This window comes from Vitis vinifera, chromosome 6 (assembly GCF_030704535.1).
Source record: "Vitis vinifera cultivar Pinot Noir 40024 chromosome 6, ASM3070453v1".
In the NCBI taxonomy this organism is placed as follows: domain Eukaryota; kingdom Viridiplantae; phylum Streptophyta; class Magnoliopsida; order Vitales; family Vitaceae; genus Vitis; species Vitis vinifera.
In genome coordinates, this window is record NC_081810.1 from 13,741,452 (window position 1) to 13,764,200 (window position 22,749).

General features: G+C 37.1%; 1 protein-coding gene across 3 annotated transcripts; it reads left to right on the plus strand.

Annotated features, from left to right (window-relative positions):
• The first annotated feature begins 432 nt into the window (after window positions 1-432).
• On the plus strand, window positions 433-21,936 carry LOC109122719 (uncharacterized). 3 transcript variants are annotated; one of them, XR_009465879.1, is made up of 12 exons: window positions 433-909; window positions 14,819-14,883; window positions 19,076-19,650; window positions 19,749-19,898; window positions 19,981-20,070; window positions 20,208-20,517; window positions 20,618-20,793; window positions 20,871-21,139; window positions 21,246-21,353; window positions 21,446-21,577; window positions 21,661-21,764; window positions 21,875-21,936. XR_009465879.1 is itself a non-coding variant. In XM_059737556.1 (11 exons), the coding sequence occupies exon 1, from the start codon at window positions 12,535-12,537 to the stop codon at window positions 14,398-14,400; it is 1,866 nt and encodes a 621-aa protein (XP_059593539.1). In that variant the 5' UTR covers window positions 9,690-12,534; the 3' UTR covers window positions 14,401-14,883; window positions 19,076-19,650; window positions 19,749-19,898; window positions 19,981-20,070; window positions 20,208-20,517; window positions 20,618-20,793; window positions 20,871-21,139; window positions 21,246-21,353; window positions 21,446-21,577; window positions 21,661-21,764; window positions 21,875-21,936. The 3 variants fall into 3 exon arrangements, 2 of the variants coding, with proteins under 2 accessions (XP_059593539.1, XP_059593540.1); XM_059737556.1 differs by lacking the exon at window positions 433-909 and having other exon boundaries at window positions 9,690-14,883; XM_059737557.1 differs by lacking the exon at window positions 433-909 and having other exon boundaries at window positions 9,690-14,883; window positions 20,236-20,517.
• Window positions 21,937-22,749: the final 813 nt, after the last annotated feature.

The window sequence follows — 22,749 nt, forward strand, 5'->3', positions numbered from 1 at the left end:
CTCTGTACATCACCGGTTAGAGAATTGACTATAAGTTGAATCTCTAATGCGAGGAAATGAACCATCTGACCAGAGCCGTGTCTTTTGCATGAGGAACCACCCCAGTGAACCTAATTCTCCAAGGAATGCCTTTCTTCCTAAATTATTCCAAACTTCTATTAAGTTAGTTAGTTTAAGTCTCAACCTTTACCAATCAAAGTTTGTGTTTTTGTAGACCCCCATGTGGGGCTTGATCTGCTGCAGCAGATTTGGCCACGTGTCACTCTCTGGTTGGCCATCATGGATGCTCTTGAAGGCCAATCTGGGGTCGACACGTGTCATCATGGAATCAGACAAAAATCATTTTTGGCTGTTATTTGAGAGAGAAAAGCGGCTGCATGAAGGGGGTGGTCTGGCCGTTTGAGGAGTGGCTTTTGGGAAGGCTGCAGAGTAGTGGTGCAGGGGGTGGCTGTCTCTGCAGAGACGGTTGGAGGGGCAAATCGGGTACTGAAAGAAAGATATTTTGAGGGAAAAAGTGGAGTGACAGAGGGAGGTGGCCAGCTGCAAGAGAGGGGGTCTGGGGCTGCCGTTAGGGATTTTTTTTGGAGCAGGGAGGGAGATGCTTTTCCATTAGGAGGGGGCTGCAGAGATCTTTTCAGAGAAAAAGAGCTTTTGTTTGGTTATTTTTGGGGGTAGAGGGAAGAAGAAAAGCTGGTTTCAGCTGCATTGAGAGTGAGGGCAAAACGAAGGGGGAGGGAGCTTTTGTTTGGTTTTAGAGAGGAGAGATATATTCTTCCTGGGAGATTTTTGAGAAGAGAGAGCCGTTGGAGAGGAGAGATATATTCTTCCTGGGAGATTTTTGAGAAGAGAGAGCCGTTGAAGAGGAGGAGTTTGTGCTGTGGAGGCGTCAGAAGCATCACCTTGAATCTGGTGCGTTTTCATTTCTGAAAATCCCACTTCATTCTATGTTAATCTAACGAATATCTATTTGTGATTTGCTGTGGACGTTCAAGGGCCACAGGTTTGCTTTGGTTGAATGTGATTTTCTGCTTCTATATGCTCTGTTTATTCTCTTCTAATAATCTTGTTTTCCCCTCTGTAAATGGTGAGTTTCTTCTTTGGGTTTAGATTTGATGAATGGTAGTTATATTGAAGCCTTCCCCTTTGTCCCACCGGTTCGAAGCCCGTTTATCACTCATGATACATGGTTTCGTCTAAATACTTCTTTTCCCCTCGTCATTCTAGTTTTTGTTTTTAAACAATTTCATCATTCACCCCTCTCTGTTCCCACGTAACTGGTTATGGAATGTCTTGGTTCGTACGTTATCACTTGAGGGCTCCTATTCACAGAGTATAAACCATGGTCACAAAGTCCTTGCTTCAAACAATGCATTGGGGAATATCTTGACAGTCGGTGCTTGATTCCGCATCCTGTATCAGGAGGTAATGTCTTGGACGTTGCTATAATTCATATCTTAGATGGTGAAGCGACAGAGCCCAGGATAAAAGATTTGGACGAAGATAGGGAAGAATCACCCGATCCTGGGGTTTGGGTTTGCAATAGCAGGAGCAGTTCGTGGGTATGACAGACTTGAAATTATTCTGGTCATGGTCTCTGTTTACTAGAAAGCCGGGAAGATCTATGTTTTGGAGCGAATCCATTGGCCTCAGATATCAACTCTATTTTGCGAGGATGAGCTTGGGGTATACAAACCATCTGGGCCTTGCTCGATATTCTGAAATGCTGCGGATGAAGCTGCTCGCAATCTGAGAGATCTTTCTCAGTTTCTGGTGCTAGGCACCAGTTTTTCTTAAGGAAGCAGTGTTGTCATTGTACTCTGTTTTGCTTATATCAGTGAGATGATGAGCAGGGAATTTCTGTGCCACTTTGAGGAGATGAAATGCATGATAATACCCACATGTACAGAGCTCAAATATCTTCCCATATCATTTGTCTCTGCCATGCATGCACTTATGGTTATCCTTCAACGTCCATTTCATGCCCATACCCACCATGCCCCTATACATACTTATTTTCTCTCACCAGTCTCTACCACCTGTGACATCTATCTCATGGTCTTTTGTCTCCATGCTCCCAGTTCATGCTCGTACCACTATACACCCATTTGACTCACCTTTTTCATCATACCCATGATTCTATTTCCATTATACCCCCATGCATTTTTCATACCCATTCTCATTCTCACCACCTACTGTGCACACGTACTCCCCTCCTCCTTGCTCATAGAAGAAGTCCCAAAACCCAAAGAAATGTGTCAAAGCCCAAGGTTGTTCTCGGTATCTCTACTAAGGAAAGGCCAAGTCAATCACGCTAAGGTCTTCAAGGCATCGAAGTGATTCAGCGAGTTGAACTGACTTTTTCTATACAGCCAGGTGCACCAAATATCAAGCCCAATGAAAATCTGGGCTGTTCTCATTGATTTTGGGCCTGGGACTTTGGACATAATCAAGTAATAAGTCCAAGGCATCAGCAGCCTAGAGACAAGGCAGAAATTGTACCAGAAGTCGCGGGCAGGCCAGCTTCACATGTTTATTTTGTTCAAGGTGTCTCAAAGGAGAGACGACAGTCATTCGAAATTGAAATAGAATTACATGGAATCAGTCAAATTGGGGAAAGTAAGGAAGCAGCAGGATGTGATTGGGGAAAATTGATTTATGATGTTACTGATCAGTTGATATTTGATTTTTCCATCAGCAAAGAACATTCTGAGGTACAGGGTCACAAAACAGTGGATCTTGGGATATACTCCTTCATTGCAACTGTGCTACAATTCCCTCATGATGAAATTGCTGATTTGCAGAAATCACAATCTATTGGTTCTGTTGACTCTTATGAACAATGTGAAATTGAAGAAATAGTTACTAAATCAAGAGATGTTGGAACTTCATAGCCGTGTCAACAGCCATTACCCATTCCACCCATGATGCCCATTGCTTCCCTTCATTTCACCCATCTGCTACAACTCATTCCACTGATCATACTTATTTTATCCCTTTCTATCACTACCTTGAGCCACTCGTCCAACTAATCCATACCCATGCTTCTCTCATCACCTTCCATCCCTCATGCCCCTTATATCTCCATATTCTATCACTCATCCCATTAATTAATACCCATTCGTTTGTGAAATCATTTTCATCATCACACTCATTTCCCTCATGTCCTCATGCCCACTACCATTCCATACCATGCATATCACCAACTCTTGCATATACACATTGACATACCCGTTATATCCCTACATTCTGCCATTCATCCCACTCACTGTTTAAGCCCAATTTTCTCACCACTATTCATCACCCATGAATCCCTTTCCCTTTGTTTCCCTGCATGTGGTCATCCTCATCCATGTACACCCATCATTTTCAGTGTCTTTCACTTATTTTCATCACCATACCCATCATGGATCCTCCTATACCCATCGTTTATTTTTTCTTGTATCCATTAAGCTATATTTTGACCATCATCGTCTCCTCTATCACACTTTTAGTATATTTCTTTCCTCCCCGAGTACATAAAGCCTCAGTTTGCTAACAAACAGCCTTGCTTCGGACGCAATACGTGGTGACGTATATCAGCATTGAAGGAAGAGGATGCAAGATAGTCCTTCAAGGAAAGTGCAGCCATGCATGTTGCTATTGACGTGGCGGATAGACCGAAAGTCTGATCCAAAAATCTAAGAAGAAACAGTGACTGGAAATGGTGAAGACCAACCATTGGAATTGATCTCAGAACCACCTTCTCTTGTACCGGGATATAACAACACGGTTATGCCGCGATTGTCGTCAACCATCGGGGCAGCGCCGCGTGGTACACTTGTAAATATTCCTGGAAATTTTCAGCGAGTTCCAAAGTGCGGTTGTGCAAAAGATGAATACCATTGAATATATGACCAGATTGGATGTTCTCCCTAGCGGCAAAGCTGGGGTTCTCATTCTAAGCGCACCCATGATGGATCCTGAAGTGCACTTCATGATCTTCTTAGCAGTACAGAACCTTGGCCTAGCCATGGCAGATGCCGTGGTTGAGGTGATGATTGTAGAGGCAATAAGATTCGAAATGGATGCATTGCATGCAATGGAGCTAGCATTGGCTCTGGAAAAGTTAACCACCTAGAGACTTTTTGGACTTGCGCAAAGTTGCTGTAGAAAATGATGATGTTGGTTTTCATTGAAAGTGAGTTCTTGACTGAGCAGGTGGAATCTATCAGGAAAATAGCAGAATATGTTGCTTAGTTGAGAAGGCTGGGCAAGGAATATGGGGTCTGGGACTTCGAACAAATACTCCTCAGTCATAGGGTTGCTGCAAAACAGAATGTTCCTCTCTACAATGAATGGCCTTTGGTTGAGCAGCTACCATCTGATAGTGCGTCATCCCTCTTGGAGCCTTCTGCAGACTCTAAGCCTTTTTACAGATCAGTCAAACTTACCCTTGGATAGTAATCAGCATATAAATCCCAGTTGGATGAGGCTTCGGTCGAGGATGACAATAGTGATGAAAATCTTAATGAAGACTATGCTATATCTGTTTCTATGTCCAGTAGAAAGATACAGGAAGACAATTCGGGAGGTGCATCTTTTTTTTTAGTGACTTGTATGAGAACAAGGGTTCCTATCAGCCTCACAGACAACCGTTTGAGCATCATGAAGCCGAAGATGTTGGTATACCAGTGTCATCAGTGGCTACAAACATGCAGGGACTACCTTTACAGGAGTGTCCCAAGAATGAAACCAGTAAATCTGATGCAAGCCCAGTTAGACAAGCTATGGATCATGGTTTTTTCCATTGGCTTCAATGCATTATTCAGGTACAATTTTTGGGGAGATAAGAAGCAATGGCCTTAAAGCATACGTTCATCTGTATCTTGCTGCACTCAATGGTGATTGGAAAAGTACGAAAGCATTCCTGGAGTTAAATCCACAAACAGTGAGGGCAAGGATCACAAGGCTTTCAGAAACTGCTCTTCATATTGCTGCTATGGTAGGATTTGCATCTGCAAGTGATAGAGGTATCAGGAAAAGCAGATACACAGAGTTTTAGTAGGAGGATCAAGCCCTGCTACCCAGTCAAGATCTACCAGAGCCCGGTACTGGAGGGTTTGAATCAATTTGCGCCTCGCTTAAGAGTCCAGGCAATATCTGATGATTTCTCTGAATGGAAGATTTCTTCTCTGGATGAGCTTAGTGTAATTGGTGCTGGGGTTCCATGTGAGGAATTTATCAACAGCAAGTTAACTCTGAAGTTGGCTTGAAGGAACTAGGATGCTGCCAACACCTTCTCTGTCCCCATCTCTGTGGTTGTCATTCTCCGTCTCCTTCCGCTTATGCATGGACTAGATGTCCACCTTCAGTATGGCCACCCTTGGGCCATGTGTTTCCTCATCCCCTGTTTTTGAAAATAATTTTCCCAAACTCTATCTTGGAAATAATTTATTGAATTTTGATTTTCAAATAATTTCAACTCTCCTATCTTTCATCCTTAGAATTTTTAGGTTCCAAAAATTCCATTTTTAATAAAAAATTGGTTGCCACTTTCTTTCTGGCAAGCCATTTTCACACCTTCTCTGTTTTTAAAAATGTTTTAAAATAAGCAAGAATCAAATTTTGTAATTCCTAGTGATGGAATTTACGGGTTTGGTTCAGGCAAAAATAAACGGGCTTTGGTGGGGGCCCAACATCAAATAAATTTTCATTAAAGTAAAAATGAATTTTGAGTGAAGTGCCATGCATGCCTTTGATGATTTTGTACTCGATTTAGTGACGTGTGAGCTATGTTTATGCTCTTTATTTTGCACTAACCCTCTCTCTTGATAGCGCATAGTGGCTCGCTGCTCAGGTACATACTCATTCCCACTCTGGTTAGTTTATATGCATTTTCTGACTCTCATATGTGCATGATTGATTCGGGTATTTATTGATTTTCTCATTGATTGTCATGTCAGTTTCATCTTATTAGTAGAGACCCGACTTTAGGGACTTAGAGGGGTGCTGCGGTCTTTACCGTACCTTCCCAATAAGTAACCTGACCCCCGAACCTGATCCGGTTTTTCGCAGATCACCTTTTCCAAATAAGGAATCACACTTAGGGTTTTTCTTTCTTATTTTGTTTACCCTTTTAAAAAAAATAAAACAAAAATAAGTGGCGACTCCAAGTCATTTTTGAATAAATAAAATCAAATTTTCAAATAAAAATCGAGCTCGCCATTGAGTGGGAAACGCATTGAGGTGGAGCCGAAATGCGGGGTCCACAGTTTTATTTCTTAAGCTAACCTTGAAATGAAGCAAGACCAATTCACTTGGAATTGGTATCATTGATTGCTTGTTAGTCATTCCCAGTGAACGACCCTACAGCCACTATACTATAGTAGCTTTTTCTTTGCTACCCTAGTGTATGGTGTTATAGGTAATAAATTTTGTTGATCACTTGCTCAATCAAGGAGCACCATCTGAACACAAATCAGCTGAGACACCAATTGGGCATGAATCACATAACATAGGCATCCAAAGGTTCAAAATAAGAGTATTTATGTTCCTTAGACAATAAGACTTCAAAAGGATTCTTATTTGAGAGAATTGGTGAGACTATTTTGTTTATGATGTAGACATAAGTGAGAATGCAATCCCCCAATAAATCAAAAGAAAATTAGATTGGAAATGTAAGGCACGAGCAAAACTGAGAATATGTTGGTGTTTTCTTTGACAACATAATTTTGCAAGAGTGATAAGGAATGATGCCTTGGGCTTGGAAAAGATCAGAAAAAGAAAGTTTAGGAATACTATCAGAGTGCACACTCTTAATGGTTACCCCAAATTGATTTTTGATCAAGTTTCCAAAATTAGGAAAAACATGTTATACATTAGATTTTGCATTTGAAAGTTGTACCCATGTGAAACAACTAGCTACAATCATCAACAGTGAGAAAAATAACAAAAACCTTTTATAGTAAGAATGTGAAAAGGGCCCCATATATCATAATGTACTAATTGGAAAAGGTAAAACAAACAAGTTGTTGGATGAAACAAAAGAAAGTCTGCATTGCTTTGCTAAATGACACACAGAATAATGAGAAGGACCATAAAAAATATGAGAAATATCCAATTCATTTTTTAGTTTATGAAGTTTAACATAAGAAGATGTTCAAGCCAAAAATATTTCATTTCTTAATAGAACCACATCCTTACAATGGATAGAACAATAACAGACAAAAGACTAAAATTAGAAAAATTTAAAATATAGAGGTTTCCATGTTGTCTACGCATCCTAGTCACTTTGCCCTAAGAGTAGTCCTAAATAAAATAGAGTGGAAAGAAAATTAACTAAATAATGATTAATTTGTGTGAGAGCACTAATGAAAATGAGATTAAAACTAAATTGAAGTACAAATAAGAAATTGGTAAGGGTAAGCAATTGAAATAATTGAATACAATCTTTTTTCTTAACAAGAATGGAATGACCATTTGGGAGTTTAACAAATGAATTCATAATAAGGAGAGAAATGAATCAAGAGAATGAGTTATTCTAAAATTGAGAGTTAACAGGGCAATAAGTTATTAGCATTAAGCACTTGTAAGTGAGTCAAGAGAAGTGTTCGCAACCTGGTATGATCATCAACATTTGAGTTAGTTTGATTAACTTGAACTTTAGAGGAATTAGGTGACATAGACTTGGGCTTGGACTTGTAACCTAGTGGGTAGTTGTGAGGCCCACTAAGTGCATAAAGGTCTACCTCACTTGGATTTAGATGAGAAGTTAATGGATGAGGCATTAGCAGACAAATGAGGATTACTAAGTATCACCAAATCTAAAGAGGGTGTGAAGTTTTTATTGATGGTGTGTTATCTTTCTCCTTGAATAACCAAACCAAACACCTTAGAAATGTTGGGTAATGGATCCATCATGAGAATCTATATAAGGGTCAAAACGTAAGATTCATTGAGACCCATGAGGAATTGCAAGCATATTCCTATTATTTTTAATCCATTTAGGTCCTCGTAGCTTCACGCCAATTGTTGGGAATGGGTTGAAAATCCGTATGTTCATCCTAGAGAATTTTGAGCGTTGTGTAATAAGAGTTGACATCGAGAGAACCTTGATTCAATATAGTCAAGTGTTTCTTGATTTTAAGAACTCATGACCCATTATTTTGGTGAAATCAGCCTCTAATATCTCCACAAATCTCTAACACATTATTGATGTAGAACAAGCTATTGCCAATGTCTTAACTGACCAAGTTAAGAATCCATGAAGCAACCATGCTGTTGTAGCAAACCCAAATAGTTGAAAGGAGATCATTAGTCCGTGGGTATGGGAAACTTTTGTCAATGAATGCAATTTTGTTCTTAATAGTGAGAGTCATGGTCATCAATTGACTCTAAGTGTTGTACTTAGGTCCTATGAGCTAATAAGAAACTAGGAGGAGGCCTAGTTGGTCTCCATTATCTAGAAAGTAGGGACTAGAAGAATCTTCCATCAATGATGTATTGAAGGTATCGATAATTTGATAGTTGTTGGTAGAACCTTGTGCAATCATATAAAATGAAGAGGAAAAGAAGGCAATAATTGCTTTGATACCATTTTAGAGAAAAGGTTTACTAGGTAATGAAATGCTCTTCTTCAAAATATTTAAGATGAAGAATATAAAAGAAGGGGCTGGAGACAAAGGATTGTTGTAATCAATTTGCAACAAACTTCCAACTCACCAACAAAAATAAGAAAATGACAGAAGGGGGAGAAAATAAACATAAAACCAATTAGCAACTAATATAATAGTATTCAATCACATCACTCTCTTATAATATTTTGTGCAAATGTTCCCAACAATGTAATTCACCCTTCAACAACTTTCTTCCTTAGTGAACTCTATATAACAACTTCTTAGCCATAACTCAAGCTAGATGAGCAGTGTAAATCTAGTGCTTTTGTTGTCTTTAGATATATTTTTCTTTATTTTTGTATCTCACATATTCTAGGTTTGGGAGCTTACCTAGAAATTGACATTGATGGTGAAAAAAGAATATAAAAAAAGGAAAAATTTCTTGGTATTAATGTGAAAGATTACTCATGTCAAAAACTATGTGGCAATCTTTTTCAAGAAGGAAAATAGATGGCATAGATTTCAACAAACATGCATAGGTCAAAGTGCATCTACTACGGGGTCACTCAATCTGATGATGTCTCAAGGCATGTCGGTAGCTCATCATATAAATGAGTTCATCTCATTTATAGTTCTCTTGAGCTCTATCAACATCAAATTTTCATAATGAAATTGGGGTATATATATATATATATATATGGCAACCCTCATAACCTTGTATTAGAAGCACATTACAAATAGCAAAGTGCATCTACTATGGGGTCATTCAATTTGATGATGTCTTAAGGCATGCTGGTGGCTCATCATATAAATGAGTTCATCGTAGTTACGGTTCTCTTGAGCTCTATCAATATCAACTTTTAATATTTATATATACACCACCATAGTTTATTAGAATTATAGTAAAAAAAAAAAGTGTAAAACTAGATTGTCCGTGACCCAAGAACAAAATATATATATATATATATATATATATATATATATATATATATATATATATATATATATATATATATATATATATTATGGTAAAAAAAAAAAAGGTTGTGTAAAACCAAGGGAGAATTGTGTTTTGGGCCCAGTTGGGCCCAAAAATTAACAAATGGTCCATCTAATCGACCCATTTAAGCTGAAAACCCATAGGAAGTGTCAAAATTAAAAAGAAGGATATGCACTTTTATTAATTCCAAAAATAACCTTTGCTAATTATGAAAAATAATAATAATAAACAAAAAAATCCAGGTTGGAATTTTGCCCTAATTTTGGTGTCTCTTCAGATTTCAAGCCTAGAAGCCGTTTTCTTCTCTTCATCCTGAGTTCCTCCGTCGCTTGCATCTTAATCTCTACGGCTCTTGGGAATTTTGCCCTAATTTTGCTCTCTTCAGCATTTCAAGCCTATAAGCCATTTTCTTCTCTGCCTAGAAGTCGTTTTCTTCTCTGCTTAGAAGCCATTTTTTCTGTTCCTCCCGAGTTTCTCCATCGCTTGCATCTCAATCTCTGTGGCTTTTTGGAATTTTGCCCTAATTTTGGTCTCTCTTCAGCATTTCACGCTTAGAAGCCGTTTTCTTCTCTTCATCCCGAGCACTTCCATCGCTTGCATCTCAATCTCTGCGGCTCTTTCATTTTTTCTATCATTCGTCTCTCTCGAAAATTTGAATAAGGTATGGATTTCAATTGGGTCTCTCTTGTTGCATATTTGAGGTTAGTAGATTGCCTAAATTTTGGTCTCTCTTCAGCATTTCAAGCCTAGAAGCCGTTTTCTTCTCTTCCTCCCGAGCACCTCCATCGCTTGCATCTCAATCTCTGTGGCTCTTTCATTTTTTCTCGCATTCGTCTCTCTCGAGAATTTGAATAAGGTATGGATTTCAGTTGGGTCTCTCTTGTTGCATATTTGAGGTTAGTAGATTGCCTAAATCTCGACCTAAATTTTCTTAGTCCAAATCTCTAAACTGTGTTCAACTTGATCTCCGGAGTTCAAGTTACTGTTCCCATTCAATAATTGACTTCTTGGTTTGCTCCTATTATTCGGATGCTGAGAAAATAATGAGAAAAAGAAAGGAAAAATTTTGAACCATAATTTTTTCAAGCCTTGAGAATACAGAAAATGCATTTTACCTGCAACTCATAATTCATGGCTTAATCGATCTGATTATATTTTTGTAATTTATTTTAGATTTTTTTTTCATGCTATTTGTATATTTTAAATTCAAAAAAATATTTGTGAAAAATTGTCATATATACTTGAAAATAATTTATAATTGTTTAATTGGTTGCTAGAAAACCAGGAGAGGAAAAATGGAAAGGGGAAATGGAAAACCTAAAAACCCTAAAGTTTTCTTATGGTGCATTGGCTTGAGATGTAGGCACAAGTAACAGATTTATCTCTTTTTATCTATTAGTTTTTTTTACCCTTAAACCTTAAATGTGTTAAACTATTGCTTATGGTTTTGTATGAATCATCTAAAGTAGGACATGATAGTTTAGAAGAGAATTCTGTATTTGTTACATTTTTTAGGCTATTATCTCTTCATATTATTTTGAAAAGCAACGCTTTATAATTAATATTTAAATATCTCCATTCTCTTTGAATAAGTTTGTAGGCATGTCTGATATAGTAGTACCAACAGAAATTGTCTAAGGGTTTGAGTGAGAATGAGAATTTGTTTTCTACCTAGTGTAAGTATAGGCCAGAGCTTAATAAAACGTGGGGGATTATTTCCTATTGAATGTCTTATAGTTCCATAATTCCAATGTTTTTGGTGTATATATATATATATATATGTTCTGGAGTATTATGTCGAATCAGACACAAAATCCTCCTACTTTACTAGATATTATTGTGATGTTCTGTCTTAAAGTTCCAAGTATTGACACGATTAGATTATTAGCATAGGTAAGTAGTAGTGTCAAATTGGGTAGCACTAAAGTAGTTGGAGAGAGAGGTTTTTGCTTATAAAAATGTGAACTATGAATATATAAGTAAAGGGGAATGATAGGGAAAATAAGTTAGAGATTTGTTTTTTTTTTCCTTTTATAGCCTTTCTTAGTTTTTAATTTAATGATTTTTTTTAATCTATTAATTTCAATCTTTTAATTTCCATTTCAGTTTTACATTTCTCATTTTTGTTTTTTTATTTTTATTATTATTTTTAGTTTTGTTTAGGTTAGGTAGTATTTATCAGTCCAAGAGAAGAGAGAAGCTCGGTCTTCATATCTTAGTTCAACTCACCGTTTGTTTATTAGTGCCTATCTTAAAATAATCTTACCGTTGACAATGGTTAGAATAATCAAAAGGAGCAACAAAAATTATTTTTTAAGACTTTAAAGTTACATTTTTTTGTATATACATTTTTTAAAATATAACTTTTTCGTATGGGAACATAGTATATTGTGAGATGAAAAAACTTTTAAGATCACATTGAATATGCATTATTGTTTGTTCAACAATATAAATTTGTGCTTTATTTCAATAGGTTGATGGATGCCACAAATAGAATATACTGTTATATTTTCGTGGGAGGCAAACTTGTCCAAAAAAATGATGGCCTTTGGGAATATGTTGGTGGAAGAAGCAAAGGTATTCACATTTATAAAGGAATGACATTTAAAGAATTCACTTAGAAGGTCTTAGAAAAATTCGACATTTCCCTTCATGTGAGGAGGATGCACTACACCCTCAAGTTTAACCCTAGAGTCATCCAAGATTTAGAAGATGAGGATGACTTGGATAACGTGGTTTCCCACAGTGATGACTTTGCAAATGTGTACATAGTCGAGTCACCCGGTGTGGAAGCCATAGAGGCAAATATACCGAATACACAGTTGGCACTTGGGTAATGCGTTTTCACTTGGATGTCTATTTAAAATTTTATGAATATCAATTTTACGCATTATGTAGTCTAATTTTGGTTATGAATGTAAATGCAGAGGTCCACATCCTATGTTTCCTTCATCTAATGCATCATGCGATGCAAATCCTAATACTATGATGTTATCAAGAGGTTTTGCATCGCGTTGTGTAGATAGTGAGTACACCCCTTTGGAATCGAATCGGTTTTGTGAGGCAATATTAGGTTCCGGACATACATTTAAGAATGCAGATGAGTTTCGGAATGCAATATACCAAATGTCATTAGTTGGAAGGTTTCAATACAAGTACAAGAAAAATTCACCTACTCATATGTCAGTAAAGTGTTCGGTTGAGGATTGTCCTTGGAAGATAACAACTCATGCTGTTGAAGGAAATGAAATATTGCGAGTTTATACTTACCAAGTTAATCATAATCATATAGCTCAAGATGAGTGTTCATCTAAGGTGCGGGTTTCTTCCAAGAGAGGTGCTGTTGTTGTTGAAGACGTGTTTAGAACAACTTCAGAATACCTTCCTCGACAAATTTGCAAGGATTTTAAACGTGATCATGGAGTTCAATTGACTTATAACCAAGCATGGCATCTTAAAGAGAAGGTAAAAGAGCGTGTATATGGATCTCCAAGTGCGTCCTACGCGTATTTGCCTTGGTTATGCCATAGGCTAAGGGAAATTAACCCTGGAACTATTGCCGAGTACACTTCTCATGAAGGTCACTTCAAGCAATTGTTCATTGCCCATGCATTTTCAATTCAAGGGTTCACCATGGGGTGTCGACCGGTATTGGCTATTGATTCTTGCCACCTAAGTGGTCCATACAAAGGAGCTCTTTTGTCTGCCATTGCATATGATGCAGATGATGGAATGTTCCCTCTAGCCTTGGGTGTGGTTGGTTCAAAAAATTATGAGGATTGGTATTGGTTCTTGGAGAAATTGAAGGGGATCCTAGATGGTCGAGAAGTAATTATTATATCAGATAGACATCAAGGGATATTGCGTAGTGTTTCGGAGTTGTTTGGGGTAGAAAATCATGCCTATTGTTATCGACATGTGAAAGAGAACTTTTCAAGCTTCTTCAACAGGCAAAACATTAGGGGAAAGAAAGGGAAAGAAGATGCTTTGTTGCTTTTAGACAACATTGCATATGCTCGGTTGGATATAGACTACAATGAGGCGTTTGAAAAACTTGTGCGTTTCAATGGTGACCTAGCAAGGTGGGTTGCGGAGAATAGTCCGGAGCATTGGGCGATGTCAAAGTTCCTTAAAAAACGTTGGGATAAAATGACAACTAATATTGTAGAGTCCTTCAATGCGTGGTTAAGAGAGGAACGACACCAAACAATTTATACGTTGCTGATGATGCACATGGATAAGCTTGTAGCCATGTTGGACACCCATATGTGTGGTACAGATAAGTGGAAGAGCGTGGTTGGACCCAAAACAGAAGAAAAGCTAATGTCAAATATCACGAGATCTGCTCCGATTACTATGATGCCCTATTTGGGTGGGACGTTCAAGGTTTTTACTGGAGATGTTTATTTGGTTGTGGATATGCAGCAACATAAGTGTACATGTCTAACATGGCAAATGTCCGGGTTGCCATGTCCACATGTATGTGCTGTGATCCGCACATTGAGACACGATGTGTATGACTATATCGACCCATGTTTTAAAGTCTCCACCCAACATTTGATTTACTCGGGTCAGTTTCAACCATTACCAACACACAACATGCCTAAAGTTTGTGAGGCTGGGACTTTGCAAGATGGCCAAGGCAATGTATTTCCTAATCTCCAACCCCCGCAAGTGAGACGTCCTCCAGGAAGACCCCGACAAAGGCGTATTGAGTCACAATTTAGCCATAAGAGAGCTATTCATTGCTCTCGATGCAATGGCATAGGTCACAATCGGTCTAAATGTAATAATCCATTGCCGTGACATGTTCATTTCTTTGCTTGTAAGGTTTTCATTTTGTGTACGATCCCTCATTGTTCCATTATTTGCTTTATGGTCATAGGGTTGTTGCTTTTGGATGTTATGTATTGTCCTTATTATAGACACGATGCACTACTTTTTAATTTTATTTTTTATAAGACTACTTTTTAATTTTCATTATTTGGAGTTGCTTTCATTACTAATTTAATTTGAAATTGCACTTTCAATGTGGTATCCTTTAACTTGATGTATACTTTCACTTCCCTATTTTAAGTATGTCCTACTCACATCATTGGATGCGTGCTTTTTTCTTGTCACTTAGCTAAACTTTCATAGTATTGTACTATACTTGCTCTCTAGTTATTCAGTTGGTCAGTTTAGCTGTGCATAACATTCTACTTTTCTATGCCCAATGATGCAGTTATAATATTAACAATGGCTGGTAATGGCCTAAATGGTTCTGCTGCCAGTTCACTCCCACTCTCGGTATGGTTCATCATACTTGCTTATCTTAGTTGTTTTTTGCATTCTTCCGTTGCCAACATACTATTTGAGAGGTTTTCGCTTCTCTGGTAGAGTGCCACAAGAACTTATAATCTATAGTCATGCAATTTTAATGTATTGTGAGAACATAAATCAGAATGCATGTTGGTATCAAAATGGGTAAAATTTCATTTTATGATATTTTACATATTTGAATTGGTGTGAACAAATGACTTCCTTGTTTATATATAATCTGAAATCATTTTATGAAATTTTCATTTTCAGATACCTTTTAAGTTAGTGTATATATATATATATATATATATATATATTATGCATGAAATTTAAGTGATTTCTTCATCTCCCTTATTATAGTTACCATGTATCAGTTATGTTGGAAAGTTCTCTAATATTGAAGTTTTAACAATTCAACGTTTATTTATTAAATACTATTATATCAACTTTGTAAGTTGTCGGGTAATATTTGTGTACAATTTGGTAATATAGAAAATGTGGTTCACTAACGCCATATAAAATTATGCTTTAGGGATCTAATGGTCTTCGCTATACAACTGTGTGGATAGGCAAAAACCATGTCCTCTAGGAGGAGGGAGGAGGGTAAAGGAAGGGATAAAGAGAGGTGTTCTGGTAGGAATGGTGATGGGGATGGGATTAATGCTAATGGATATACTAAAAGTATGTTCGGTTGTGTCACCTCAAACCATATTTTATAAAACATATAAAAGTTTTAAGTCAAAATGAACTTCCTTACCTAGTGTAATGATTGGATTAAGTGAATGTTGTTTCTTCTACGGAAAAAAATTATTTCTACTTCGCAAGATATTTTAGTTATTTAGGTTTGTGCAATAATTTATGATAGAGAAGGAAGATATCTTAAACCTTTTCCCAATCATAGACATGTAACTGTAGGACTTGAGATTTTGGGTCCTTTACAATCAATTTGAAATCTTCATTCCACTCAGGGTCCAGTGTCTTCATCTTAATAGAGGTTTTCTTTGCTGGAAGCCTCTCCCCACTTAGATTGAGTTTAACATAAGGATCGGATGCTCCAAGGATGTCCATCTTCAAGAGTTTGTGTGCCCGTACAACCTTTACATGTAATAACCCCACAAGCTTCTTGATAGGTGCTCTATCAAAATCAAAAGAAAATAAATAGAAGGATATATTTTAATGCTAATCTACGTTAGAAGTTACAAGCTAAATATGATCTGACAATTGAAAACCTCTGTATTTTTTCTTGGACCCTTTTCCCCATATGCAAGAACATATTGATTGAATTTCAAGTCATGACTCATGAGCTCAATGCTAATTGCTAAAAGCACCCATATGTGGAATTTGCCCAACCATGTAATGAGGATGATGAATAAACTGCTGTTTCTGGTTCTATTACTACTAAGATTATTTCACAGATAAAACTCATTATTCCATATTGAAAACTTACACCAGAGCATCAAGACTAGGCATTTCAAGAGTTTGGGGCCAGAGGTAGAGGCTAGCCACTTGTCTTCTTTTAGTTTTCTGCTGACAGACAAAGAAGGTAAACAAACACATTAAAAATATTATGAGAAAAATATGAAACTTGAGTATAATCAAAACAAAGACATTAACAACAGAAATAAGACTAATTGATGAATGTTTATAGCCACTACAATTAGAAAATTTATACTTCAAATATTGTAGGCTATTAAAAGACTTCCAACCATATGCACTTCAAAAACCCAGGGCATCAATATGTACAAATAAATCAATGGAATATCAATATGTGTTTATGCATGCATAAGACATAAATCCAAAATCCTAATTAACTTTCTTAAGAAGTCATAAAGGAGGGAAAAATTGGGACCCTAACACTCACACTTCACAGTCCACATTCCAACTTGTTATGAGGCTCCAAGTTTCTTTTCTCTTTCCCTTGCTTTTTCATCAATAAATAATCCAACTATTCAAGTTTGCATACCCTTTTCTTGGTTATTTCCTTTTTTATTTTTTATAGGTAACCCTTACCTCTTTAGCCACTTGAGCCAGGTCCCTAGGGCAAAATGATCATAATTATTTATGGGGACCTCAATGGTATTGAGATATTAGGCTTCTTTTTGCTTCACTTTCTAAGTGATTTAAATATGAAGGTGGAGAGCCATGCCTTGCCGATTTCTCAGTGCCTTGGACTCTGGACATACCTTTTTTCAGGTGCCAAATTCTGTATTATTTTTTGTCTGTAAGATTCAAACAATTGACTGAAGCAAGGTGCATAGCTCTCTAGACACTTCATATACCAATATTTTAAACCAGTTACGGAAATTCATTTACGCTGATTCAAGCACTGACCAACCAAACTGATGTGGCAAACTTGTACCCAATGTGGGCTTTTCCAGGAGCAGTACAAACATTTAAAATTGCTCATGTATATCTTCTTGCAGAATCCTTACGACAATGAAAATAATTCTATAAGTTAACAAAAAAAAAAAACAAAAAGTCATAACACATAACTTTTTAATGTATTATATTACAATTATGTGGTGAAGCATAATTACAATTTCTTCACCTGTAAATGGGTACGCAGCCAACCTGTTGAAACTTTAGTTGAGTCTTGCCTTATATTACAATTTTCATTTTTTAGGCAAACAGGAAACTTGTAATTAAGCAGGATATTATAAGTGTATGTTGTGAACTATGTTTTGGTTTGAAGACTGATGCATTGGCATAACACATAACTTAATGCTAGTTACTATGCTGTGGTAATGAAGGAGAACTACTGTTGAAGTTCCAAGTGTAACAAGCAGTGTCATAACTTCTACTTGAAACTATGTTCGATGTTTCTTACCTTAGTTGATGTTCTTGTTGTATTGGGCATCTACCAATTCGAGTTTATGATTTCCAAACTCCTCTTCATTCATTTAATTCTCCAACACTCATGGATTCATCTTATTTATTCTTGTTTTCAAGCATAAAGATACTCTTTGTTTACTATTCTACAAAAAATTATGTAGTAGCATTTCATAGTGTATCAGTACCTAATTTGAAATGCCCACTTCCTCTATTCTGCAAATTTTAGATTATTATGCCCATTGAATCAGATTCAAGCCTCAAAACTTTCACAAGTTTAGATTAATAGTCCTAGGTTTCATTTATTTTCCTATGAATCCTCACTCAGCTAACAACTTAGGTATGAATGAACTTTGGTCAAACACATGATTCGTGGTATCAAATGATAGTGTACAATTCTTCAATGATAGTTATTACCATGTGGGAATACTCTCAACAGAAACTTGGATTCCAAACCTTGTCCATGTTCAATGGTAGTAGCAAAGTGCTTGCTCTAGCAGTTCCTCTAGGTTTTGTGTATGTCAAAAGTATCAAAAAGAGCAGGTTAAACCCCTTTTAAATAGCCAGAAGAATGAAAAGAACAGGGAAAACAAAGAGACCTCTTTGAGTTTTTTCTCTTGCTCACATCCATGAATGCAAGGCCCTTAGCAGCCACCATGCTGTTCGGTATAGTGTAAAACACTTGGGGGAATACAATTATTGTAAAGATGATTCCTGACACAAAACCCAGTGTGTGCGATGGAATACGAATACAAGGCCTTTGAGTTTGTGAGCTTTTATTTCCACCTTCTCAAGCATTTTATTGTAAGCATGTTAAGGCAATGAAAGAAATCTGCTTTTCCATAGCATTTTCTGTTTACTCCATTTGTTTGTTGTTGTTGAAGATCACAAATTCATTACCAAGGATTTTTTTTCTATCAAGTTGTCTTACAATCTAAATGGGAATTAAATAGGATTATTCATTGATTTGTTGATGGTTTCTTTCTCTAATAGAATTAGTCAATTTATTTCCATAAATTGATTTGATTTCTTTCTTTTATATATCATGTAGTATTCTCATATTTATTTTTGTACTTTTATAGTCTATTCTGTACATTTTTACTGTTATTGGCTATTCTATATAGGCTTATTCATAAATTTACAATCCTCCCTCTTACAGGATATCTCACTATCAGTAGCACCCAACCCCATCTAATGTCTTACCCTGCTGTATATTATTTCTAAATACAAGCAAACAAATCTTTGTAACTTTGAGAAATGATAGCTTTACTTTTTCACTTATTTTTTGCATTACCAACTGCAAGAATGTTGTTATTCCTAACATGTCCATGTTGTCAAACATTGCATGCAGGGCACATCACTGCAAACTCGATGCTCAGCTGCAAGATTTAAGAAACTCTGTAACCGATTACCAGAGGAAAAAATACAAGCAATAAGAGACCTCCAATTTGGAGGTCTCTTAAACTTAAACTGCATAGAGGTGCACCATAACATCTGTATTTTCTAATCCAACATTTCAATGTTGGATTTAGACGGATAGAGTTCTCAGCCCAGAAACACTATCCTCTTACAGCCACCGATGTTGACCTCATTTTCGGCCTCCCAACAGAAGGGCGGATTTTGCATGTGACCTCTACATCAACAGAGCATCCATTTGGGACTATTCGGGCATGCGAGGAGAAACTCCTGGACTTACCTGTAGGCGAGGAGTTTCGTAGAGCATTCATTTACTACGCATGTGCCACATTGTTGGCCCCCACGTCTAGGATCAATGGTTGCCGTAACTTGTGGCATACCATCCATGAGGATGGATTCTGAAATGACGTTAATTGGGCCCAATTTGTGCTTGACCAATTGGTTGAGGGAATTAGGCGATACCAACAATCTAAGACCTCTTGGGTACATGGCTGCATTTTATTTCTTCAGGTAGTGAACTTATTCAGTCTTTGTCTTCCATTTTGTTATATAATTTTATTGCACAACATAGTCACATTTGCCTACTGATGTTTGTATTTATTATGCAGCTACATTATGTCATTAAATTCCAAATTCCTTCAGTCCAAGTCCCCATTACAGTGCCCCCAGCATTGGCATGGACTGATGATATGATTAAGCGACGACTAGTCGCTGAGATAAAAGAGTTTGGAGCATTCGGACATGTTGAGATTGATTTTGTAAGTTATGCATGCATAAATATATTGTCATTACTAGCATAACACGCATTATTTAAGTACTAATCTTCAGTGCTAATTATAGGCGTCCCAGAGATCTCCAACCGTAGAGAGAACTATGGAGCCAGAGACTAATGTGGACCATGACACAAATGTTGATTCTGAAAATAGTGATGTAAGCTGTTAATTTTTTAAAAACTTAATAAATGTTCATTTCATTGTCATTGTAATTTATTTTTACTTCTTAACTACAAAGAAATATGTTGTTGTCATATTTTGTTCTCAAAGTTTGACATCAATATCATGTCATAGGAAATATGACATCAATATCATGATGCAGAACGAGCAATCGACCAATATCAACGGGGCATTCAGCAGCAGCTGAGAATAATGCGTGGCCTTATGCATAAGTTAGGGACTCGCAGACATAGTGGGGTAAATTCAGATGCGGGTGGTCACTCTAGCTATGCACCAGCCAACACTCCCACAGCTGATGACCATGCATTTCCTGGTGATGAGTACATGGCTTCGCATGCTGCAGACCATGTGCTAGACACACCATATCGCGTTGTCGCCCCTGAGTATGAGTTGCAGCCCAGTGTACCCATTAATGTAGTAAGCGGTAAGTGATAAAATTTATGCAAACACCAATATGGTTAACAACCCAAGTACCCAATCATAAATTATACCTTTGCTAACTAGTTCTAAATCTCGTATTGCAGATGGTGAAGAACAACCAGAAGGTAATGTTGTCCCCACAAATAGGAACGTCCGGAGACGCCGAGTGCGTTGAATGGCTCCAAACCTGTTGTCCCCATACATATCCCAACCACAAACCAAACAATCTGCCATCAAAATCGACCTCAAACATACAGCTGCACTGGTATTTGGATGCTAGGTAACATAATTCAGTGAAACTCCTCTCATTGTATGATAGTGAAAACACAAAAACTAAATTGTATTTGTTTGTAACAGTGAGGAATTAGTGTCTATGCATGACACTATCCTAACCAGAGGCAATTTGGGCTGCTTCGAAGGGAATGGGTGGATAGGAAACGACGTGCATATCACTTCTTATCCCTCTTTATGCATTATTTTAAGTTTGAAAATGAAAGTGTGGTTCTAATATAATTAGTTGCTTACACTTTTAAGATATACGAAATCAGGTCGTCAATGCTTACTGTAGATTGTTGCAGTATCAACATGAATCGAAGTCGAAACTGTTTCTATCCCCATACATAGCTGTAATGATGACTATTCCATTAAATCCTTGCTTAACTTTATTTTTTGTCTTGAACCAGGCATCACCTACAATGAAAAACCTGATATTATCCCCTATTTGACATGCAGGAAATGGTAATCCACTCCCAGGCAAAACACTTAGTGAGGGAGGCAGTTATTAGACGCTTTGAACCACATCTGAATCAGATTGATATTCCATATGTCAATGTTAATGAGGTGGCTTCTTATGTTTAATGCTTGGATTTGTATTTTTATTGCATGAAGGTACAATATTTAGATGTATGTTTAATGGCAGTCTATTGGTGCAGGTCTTCTTACCGGTTCTCATAAAGAACCATTGGACATTGTATGTATATGACCTAGCAAACAGGAGAATCCAACTGCTAGATTCTTGTCCTGGTAGGAAGAAGACAATGTTGAGTGGAGTTCAACAAAATCTGGTAAAGTTACATGCAACAACTAATAATTTGTTAGGTATGTCTTCCCACAAAAATTTCAATTGTTGCGTTAATAAATGTTTCAGGCCAAGGTTGTCCTGTGGTTGGCTGCCCACAAAAAAGAGGTATCACCTTATGATTTGAGGACATTCAATTTCATAACACCTGATGTACCCCTCCAACCTAATGAGTGAGTGTTGACCTTGCAGTCCGGGATATTGTATAGGATTGCAACTTATTTTAAGTTCATTTTTTTTTAATTCCACAATTAATAACGTTTTGGTACTTATATTGACGTAGGCACGATTGCGGAGTTTTTGTAATGAAATTCATGGAATTGTGGTCAATGGGGGGGGGGGGGGGGTTTCCAAATCAATCGATGTGGTACGTAGGAGGAATTATCTATGACTATCTCATTAATGTTAAAATCGTTAGAAAAGCCTAATTAATTAATTTGCTGATTTGTTGCTATCAACTTTAATGAATGTAGGGAAAGTTGAAACATTACAGGTTGAAGATTATGGGGAGTATGTTGTTCTCAGCACAAAAGGCACACCGAGACCGTGTCCGGAGAGATTAAAGGGGATTGTAATTTTTGATAAGATTGTATAACGTTACCACATTTGTATGTAATTTTTGGTGCCATATGCGGAAATGAACACTGGGATTATGGGATTAGTGGGAGTTTGATTGTTTTTTGTCTTAAGTTGATTGTCATTGCATTGTAAGTAAACAGGGAGAATTAAAGATGATTGTACATTATACACGAAAAACCAACTCCTGACATTGTATTGCGAATTATGGCTTATATATTTAATGAAGGTTCTGATGAAGTCGCATTTTCCCTCACTATCTCAAAACATCTAATAAATGGCACCGCCATTACAAACTATAAAAAACCTATGCATCAACACTCTTGTACATATTGTTTACACTTTATTCAGTACAATGCAAGTGTATATATGGCGACCGGGAAGCAGGAATTATTCGACCGGTCGAGTACATGTTCTGGATGAGAGATAAAGCAAAACAACCAGTTTGCACATTGCACGACCGGTCGATACTTTGTTTCAGCCGTTTATCAACCGGTCGAACCCTTATTCAGCCGGCCGAACACACACTACTGGATGAGAGAGAATGCAAATTGACACCCTCGTCCGGAGATAGACCGGTCG